Source organism: Poecile atricapillus, chromosome 2 (genome assembly GCF_030490865.1).
Source record: "Poecile atricapillus isolate bPoeAtr1 chromosome 2, bPoeAtr1.hap1, whole genome shotgun sequence".
In the NCBI taxonomy this organism is placed as follows: Eukaryota; Metazoa; Chordata; class Aves; order Passeriformes; family Paridae; genus Poecile; species Poecile atricapillus.
In genome coordinates, this window is record NC_081250.1 from 42,680,118 (window position 1) to 42,688,560 (window position 8,443).

The 8,443-nt window shown below is 44.6% G+C and overlaps 1 protein-coding gene across 1 annotated transcript; it reads right to left on the bottom strand.

Annotated features, from left to right (window-relative positions):
• Window positions 1-1,530: 1,530 nt before the first annotated feature.
• RPL14 (ribosomal protein L14) lies at window positions 1,531-5,905 on the bottom strand. Its single transcript, XM_058833110.1, has 6 exons — window positions 5,753-5,905; window positions 4,961-5,062; window positions 4,288-4,382; window positions 2,757-2,856; window positions 2,329-2,382; window positions 1,531-1,815 (listed from the first exon to the last, which is right to left on the bottom strand). The coding sequence occupies exons 1-6, from the start codon at window positions 5,888-5,890 to the stop codon at window positions 1,627-1,629; spliced, it is 678 nt and encodes a 225-aa protein (XP_058689093.1). The 5' UTR covers window positions 5,891-5,905; the 3' UTR covers window positions 1,531-1,626.
• Between the last annotated feature and the right edge of the window lie 2,538 nt (window positions 5,906-8,443).

Sequence of the window (8,443 nt, forward strand, 5' to 3'; positions counted from 1 at the left end):
AGTTTCAGCTGCCTCAGCAGCTACTGAGTGGTAGGGAAGAAAACACTGGATAAATTGCTGTGTAGTCATAGGCAAAGATGTTCTGGAGAAGACAGTAATTTCAAAAACTAGTAGATGGTGTAGAAAAAGTGTTTCTGAGCTCCATATGATTGAAGGCACGTCTTGTTTCTGTACAGGCACATTTACCATTTTTTCCCTCAGTCTTACATAACCAAGCTTAACAGTAGTACATAAAAAAAATCAAGAACCCTAAGGGACAAATCTCTCACCTTAAAGCACCTCCAGGTTGATAGAACTTTGAAGTTACTTTCAAGTTAAGAGTTTCAGAGTAGGTGGATTTAATCACTTCAAAATCCAATTTAAATCAAGGCCTCCAGACACTTGAACATGGCTTTTAGTCCCAATTTGCATGATTTTTGATTTTTTTTCCCCTTAGCAGTTATATCCCTTCCTATCAACCATGTGCTTGAACTCTATTTACAAGGGTATATAAATAGCTCAACACTGTATACTTCTAAGTATTTGAGTATGCCTAATGCTGGCTGAAACTAGTAGCACTAACCATTTAAATAGTTAAAGCACATGTTTTTAACAACATATGCTTATCAGTGTATTTTACAGCATGTATACAATATAAAGGTCTCACAACCTTTATTCTTTAAAATATATACTTCTTCCAATTTATATTTGACTGAAAAAGTAATTTGCTTTTAAATTACAATACCTCAGACTTACAAGATTTCTCCATTCAAAATGAAGATCTCCTGCCAAGAAACTACAGGAGGAAACACAGGAAATTACATGGATGCTGACACTGAGATTTGTAAACATTTTATAATGCAAATACTAAATTGAGCAGTTTGGTGTTTCAGATGAACTCATTTTTATGTCATGCTCCCTTTTACTTGATGGTTTTGATTAAATAGTGGAAATTATGTATGCTGCATAGTTTAAGGAACTGGAGTTAATCTCAGGTCTTGACACAAAATCTTAAACATTCCAAAAAGCAAGCATACTGAAATACATGCTGACAATTTCCATCTTGCTAATACTTCACAAATGACTGTGCTTATGGTAACTTAACAGGGCAACTGTGGTGTTTGACATCTGAAGCATCCACGTATTCCAGGTCACTACTTTAAAAATGGTGTAAGTTTTCTAAAAAATAATTTATTTAGTGTTTGAACAGCAATTTGTCAAGTCTTTCAAACACTGACATTCTTGTATTCTAACCAAAACACATCCTTTCAGTATATGCCTGAATTTACACAGAACTATTAGTGTATTTTCACGTATTTTACACTCAAGACTGTGGAAGTAATTTTGTACATTCCCAACCAATTCCAATAGCAGACTGCTTTTAAATGTCAGGATCTGACCTACTTTAAATAACTGGGAGTGCTATTATTTCAACTAGCATTGGGTATAGAGTACTGGGCACAGCATGCCAAAAGCATTTCTGCATGTTCCTGGGGAATACTAGAATCCAACACTTGGACATTAAAAAATGAGACAGACAACAACTCTTGGTCAGAAATAAAAACAAACTTATGATTACAATTTAAATCAAATGTTTGTAATTTTAAAACCAGAACAAGGACAGTTATACATAATGAGAAGTTCATTTTATTTCTGTGCCTTCTGTGCCTTCGGTGCTGGTGCCTTCGATGCTGGTGCCTTCTCTGGCTTCTTAGCCTTGGGTGCCTTCTCTGGCTTTTTGCCCTTTGGTGCCTTCTCTGGCTTCCCTGGCTTCTTGCCCTTTTTAGAAGCCAACTTCTGAAGCTTCTTCATTTCATGCTTGATGATTCTGTTTCTCTGTTAAAAAAAAAAAGAAAATGTTTACACTTTATCAGAATGGGAAGAGCAAGAGTTCCAATACTGTGCCATAATTCAAATGCTAAGCTTTCAGATTCTGCCTCTTTTCATTATCATCCTTTACCATGCATTCTATTTGAAATGTCAAATTCCACCTAAAAACTGTTCCAATCTACCAAGTAGACATTATCATTCTGGCTGGTAGCTCAGGCATCTCAGTATTTCATGTGTAATGATTTTCATTAGAGAGTGAAATACTAACAGCAACCCATCCAGAATATGTGATTTTATCAGCAGGCAATCCCTTCCTCAGCTCTAACCTGGGAGGACTGACACGTGGATTACACAAGTTCAAATTTTCTGATTGACTAGAAAGTGGTGACATACAATGAAGCATGGAAAATTCAAGACATTCACACCCAAGCCAGCTGTTAAAGTAGGGCTATTAACACTGGATGGGACTCTAAAGCTACAAGCACTAACCCCATAAAGAAGCAGCACTCAAACACTTACCATTCTCTTTGCTTTCATCACCTTGTAACGATCAAAGTCAGTCATTTTGGCTTTCTGCGTGAAAAGAATCAGTCATGAAACTGATATATACAAGAAGAAAAGCTCAGCATTCCAAAGCATTCCTAAAGTAACTGATCATCTCCAAATGAGGTTTATCTGCACTTCTGGAACTAGCTCACAGTTTAAGGCCTTTGCACCATCCCAGGATGCAGGAAAAGAGGTGCAGGAAAAGAGGCTGTTACAGAAAAAACTGAACAAAACAACACTCACTGTTAAAATACTAGAAGTTTAAGCTGGTAAACTAAAAACCTATGCCTTGTGTATCTTTAATCCTAGCTTGCTATTGAAAACCTGCAGCCTTTAGACTGTAACTAACTTTACTAAGCAGGAGCAGTACATGTACTCCTCACCCAGTGAAACACTGTTACCTTTTCTCGGGCTTCAATCTTCTTTGCCCATCTTGTCGCTGACCATTTTTCATTTATATTTTCCTTCTCCCAAGCAAGTCGCACACACTTCTGACGAGCACTGCATTGGAACAGTCACAAAATCACATTTACAGTCTTTATTAAAAAAGGGTTCTCCCCGATGCTGGCCTCCAAAATTTCATTCAAGGGAAGATGATTCTTAATACATTACTTCAGACATCTCACTTCAAGTCAATGCCACATGCATCCTTGTGGCCTAATGTTCTGTTGAATAAACGCTTGATTAGAACTGACAGAATCACGGAATGAATCAGGTTGGAAGGAACCACAGTGGAGTCACCTGCTCCAACCTCCCTGCTCAAGCAGAGCCATCCCAGAGCATGTGGCACATGATTGTGCCCAGGGGGTTACTGAGTATCTCCAGTGAGGGAGACTCCACAATCTCTCTGGGCAACCTGTTCCAGTGCTTGGTCACCCAAGCTCCCGGAGATCCACATCCCTCTTGTCCTGAGGAGCCCAGACCTGGACACAGCTCTCCAGGTGTGGCCTCACCAGGGCAGGATCACCTCCACTGCCCTGCTGGCTGCGATCTTCCTAACGCCCCAGGATACCACTGGCCTTTCTTGGCCACAAGGACACTGCTGGCTCAGGGACAGCTTGCTGTCCCACCAAGACCCTCAGCTCCTTCTCTGCAGAGCTGCTTTCCAGCAGGTTGGCCTCAAGCCTGTACAGGTGCTTGGGATTATTGTTCCCCCGGTGCAGGACCCTGCACCTGCCCTTGCTGAATTTCCCAAGTTTCCCCTCTGCCTGTTTCTCCAACCTGTTGAGATTCCCCTGAATGGCAGCACAGCACTCTGGGATATTGGCCACTCCTCCAGCTTTGTGTCATCAATGAACTTGCTGAGGAGGCATCAGCCCCTTCACCCAAGTCACTGATGAGTTAGGTTAAACAATACTGGGCCCAGTATGGAACCATGGGGGACACCACCGGGGACAGGCTCCAACTAGACCCCGTGCCACTGATCATCGACCTCCAGGATCTGCTCCCAATCCACCTCACTGTTCAAATGAGCAGCTACTCCTAGCACTGCTTCAGGATCAGAACCACAGCCCTTTTCTGATTCTAAATGACAGAAATTCATACATTAACTGAGCTAAAAGAACAGAATGAGTTCAGCCTCCTGCAATTCCAGTGTAGTTCTGTAGGCAGGGAACCTACTTAATGCCTGAAGGTGACTTAGGCAGTAGCAAAAGCAAAGCTACAGCTACAGCAGCATTTACACTGCTTTTCCCCACACCATCCACCACAGAACTACCTGTGAGATGCCTTGACTGCTGTGAGACTTCCTTTGAACAGCAGCGATCAGCCAACACTAGCAATGAAAACCTAAACATATTCAACTGGGATACCAGTCTGCCAAAGTTTTACTGTTAATCCACTACTGTTTGAACCTTCTAGGCATAATAAGGATCAGTCATCAAGCGACTGCATAGGGTTCTTTTACACAGGTCAAGAAAGATTCCAACTCACCTGTGTGGGAACTTCAGGACAAAGTCAGTCAGCTGCATGCACTTGAAGGGCATGGCCTGCCTTCTGACACCACTGCAGGGCCCATCCACCAGTGCCTGAAAAAGGGAAACAAATGTGGGGGTTTGCAGCAGTTTTCCCATTGCATTTGATTTAGACAGCTGCTTCCTAATAATGTATGTACAGTATCTTGACAACAATGATCCCAAACTTAAACACATATTATGCAATGAAAATGGAGATTGTTAAGTCCTGCCTGTACAACCCAAGGCTTTACAGAAAGAATTTTAAAGGCCTACCTTTGACAAAAAAGCCAAACTGAATTAAAAAAAAAAGGCCACACATAACTAAGATGTGCACAGGAAGAGTCCCCTAGCCCAAATATTCACTCTATACACACATTAATGCCATTCCATTCATATGCTTTAGACTCCAACTGACATCCCTTGTCCACTTGTACAGCAAGGAAACACAGCAGTGAGGGGGATGTATCACCTGCTGGCAGGACAAAGTGTGCTCCTAAAGGTTCAAAATACAACAGCTGTTAAATCCTATCCTTTTATCAATTACTTATTTGAAAACAAAATTCCTATTGAAGTAAATACATACAGCATTAGCATACAAGCTTCCATTAAGGCAGAAAGGAGGCAACACAGGCACAGCACTCACAGCTTACCCTATTTTGGTCAATAACATCCACGATGGCCACCAGTTTGCCAGCATGTGGCCCGAAGGAGATGAAGGCAACTCTGCCGATCTCCACGAAGCGCTTGAACACCTGGGAGAGCAGGCAAGAATAGAGAGTTAGGCGAGAACAGACCCAAGGCCATTTTCAGTTTCAAGGTTCTGGAGACGCTTTAAAAGAGCTCCCCGAAAAAAATCACAGAATGGTTTGGGTTGGACGGAGACCTTAAAGATCACCTAGTCTCAGCCGTCCTGCCACGGGCAGGGACATTTTCCACTTCACCGGGTTGCTCAGAGCTCCATCCAACCAGGTCTTTTAACACTTACAGGGATGAGGCATCCGCAATTTCTCTGGACAACCTGTTCCAGTACTTCAACACCCCCACAGTAAATTTTTTTTCCCTAGTATCTAATCTAAACCTACTCTCTTACGGTGTGAAGCCATTCCCCCCCGCCCCGTCATCACGTTCTCCTGTAAATACTCCTACCCCATCCTTCCTCTAAATTCCCTTCAGCTCCCGGAAAGCTTTCCAACACCACGAAACCCCAAGGCTTCAGCAAAGTCACCACGGTCCCGCCGCGCTCCGAGCCCGCACAACACGCGGAGCGCGGCCCCGGCCTAGCGCGGGTGAGGCGGGCGCGGGCTCCCCGCCGCCGCCGCCGCGGGTGCCGGCGCAGGGAGGCGCGGGCGGGAGCGCTGGGGCGGCAGGGGGGACGCGGCGGGACGTGGCGGGACGTGGCGGGATGCGGCGGGGCCGGGGGAGCGGGGCACGGCCGCACGTACCATGATGGCGGCGGCAGCAGAGAGAGGGCGGGGCGGCCTCCCCGGCGCCCGGAAGCCGGCTCGGCGCCGCCGCTGCGCGTGCGCGGGGCGGGGCGGCCACGGGGACGCGCGCCGTGGCCGTGGCTCCGGCGCGCGCATGCGCTGTGGCGTCCTGGCGCGCGCGTTCCCGTCCGTGCCCGGCCCTGTCGCTGTGGGCCGCGGTCAGGCTCCGCCGCGGCAGATGTTGTCCAGAAGAATCAATTCTTGTCCAGCCACATGAAGGTCCCACCCTCCTCCATAGGCACTGCTCTAAACTGTCTGTCCTGGTCACCCCAAAACACTGTCCCTCTCTGGGGCAGCGCCCACCAGGAGCCCACCCTGTACTGCGAAGTGTGGGATAGACCGAGATTGCCTAAAGTCAGAATGTTCTTTCGTGTAAGAGTTGTCACTTCGTGCCCCTTGCGGCTGGTAGAGTTAACACAGTGGCTTGTATGGGGCTGGGGTTTGGATTTGTGCTGAACACAGAGTTGATAATACGGAGATGTGTTTGTTATTGCTGAGCAGGGCTTGCGCAGAGCCAGGGCCTTTTCTGCTTTCCATACTGCCACACTGGCAAGGGATTTGGGATTGCATGGGGGGTTGAGAGGAGACACAGCTGGGACAGGTGACCCACCCTGACCAGAGGGATATTCCAGACCTTATGAAATCACACTCAGTTTGTAAAGTGGGGGAAGAAGGAGGAAGGGGGGGGACGCTTGGAGTGATGGTGCTTGTATTCCCAAGTCACCATCATGTATGATCTGTCCTGTCCACTAAAGAACCTGCATCAGTTTTGCAGCTTGCAAATTTCCACCCTCTAAAACAGCATTTCAGTGATTTCTTACCCTTCTATTAACAATAACATTTCTACCAGCATGGAAATACTGGTAGAGGAGGGGAAAAACACGCTAAAAATAAAACATACACTTAGCTTAACTTTTCATAATTTTATTAATCTTCATAAGCAGGCACTGAAGAGTATAAAAAGATAAATAACCTCTGGTTTGTACACATTCCCAAGCGTTGTCAACTTCCCTGTCTCCCCCAGAGATCCATTTGGTTCTAGACAGCAGGACAAGGATCTGGCCTGTTCTGTTTGCAGCTCACACTTGGGGGAGGAATTAGCTGTGGTCACTGAAGCTGCTTGGCTGGAAGTTCAACACCCTCAACTTTTCCATCTGAAACTTCTAGGAGAGGTACGACGGAGCAGATGGTCGTATCCCAGTGGCACTGAGGGAGACTATATACATAAGGACAAGAGGGAACTACTAAAAAAGCAAAACAGGCGATTCACAGAGGTAATTTGATTCTTTGAACAGATACTGGCCTATATAAGTACATCTGGAAGTCCAAATGATTTTTGAAAAAATTTACTTGTTCTTTTGCTGCCAGCTCTACAGAGACTAACTCCCAAGTGTGTTCCATTTGTGTAAAACCACATCTGAATGGGCCTGCCACTCACAAAGCAAATGTTTTGTAGGGCTAGTAAATACTCCAGAATAATATTTTCCACAGAAAACATTTTAATTCTCTCATCCAACAGTCTGGGGTTTTTTTCACCCATAACTGCAGTTACAGATCCATTACACAAAATATCTCCTGCCAGCCTCTGTAATGTCCATGCACTCTGAAGTAAATTTTTCCAGATACTTTATCAGATACAACTTTGACACCACAGAGCTCTTCATCATCTTATAATACCTTGTACCTTATTGCTACTCCTGTAAGACTGACAAGCCTTAGCAGTATATCAACTGAAGAAGAAGGGACAAAGAAGAGAAGGGACTGAAGAAGAGAAGGGACAAAGCCCTATTGATCCACTTGAAAAATCACTTTTTTCTTTTTTTCATTTAAAAAGATATTAAGCTCCCTTCAAATCATCTGTCAGCCTATGAAAAAACATAAAAGAAAACAAAACCCCAACCACACAAACAACTATGTAAGAAGGTGATGTAGAAACAAAATAATGAAATTAAAAATGTTACTTATGGGTAAAAATACTGGCAACTTGTCTCCTATCTATCCCCTAATCAATACTGGGAATAGAGGAAGCTGAAATAGTCCCATGATTTAAGGGAGTGTGAGGTTTGGTGAAGAATGCCTGGGCTTTCATGGAAGCCAGCTGATGGCTGCATGAAGGCAGCAGCCCTTGTAGGAAAGCTCTGGATTCAGTATGTTTGAGAGAAGCATCTTCCAGGTGGATCCCAGTGCTGCTGAAGGACAGTGGAAAGGCTGAGCAAGGCAGTAGAGCCATGACTACAGCTCCAGCAATACTTTCCTGAACCCACAGAGAAAAGGTGTTTTGCTGGCCTGGAGACTGGCTCCTGTTCCTCTTGGCCTTGAAAGAAGGGTTTAACGTGTTAATGGAATGTTAAGATCTGAGACTCTATCCAGACAGCTGAAATAATACATATGTGTCAAATCAGTATGGACTGCCGCTGTCTGAGACCAACAGTATGTGGGGTGTACAGGTCAGGGTTTCAGTGTAAGGACCTACAGAAAGCATTTCTGTGAAAGTCAGAAAAGGACACTGAAAACTGTCTTCTGGAGGCAACTGTGAGATATTTAAATTTAGGTTCAGTTACTAAAGTGTGAAAGCATTTTGTTCCACCTCCAAAGAAAATCTTATGTACCAGAGGCATTTTGGGGTCTCTATGGTACCAAAAGATACAG

Bases quoted from the DNA above. Each gene is read 5' to 3' on its own strand.
- RPL14 (XM_058833110.1), bottom strand. From the start codon at position 5,890: ATGCGCGCGCCGGAGCCACGGCCACGGCGCGCGTCCCCGTGGCCGCCC. The intron at 2,857-4,287 runs GTGAGTTGGAAT...GTTCCAATGCAG, and splicing joins GTCCTGAAGTTCCCACACAG to TGCTCGTCAGAAGTGTGTGC. The intron at 2,383-2,756 runs GTAACAGTGTTT...CTTTTCACGCAG, and splicing joins AGATTGAAGCCCGAGAAAAG to AAAGCCAAAATGACTGACTT.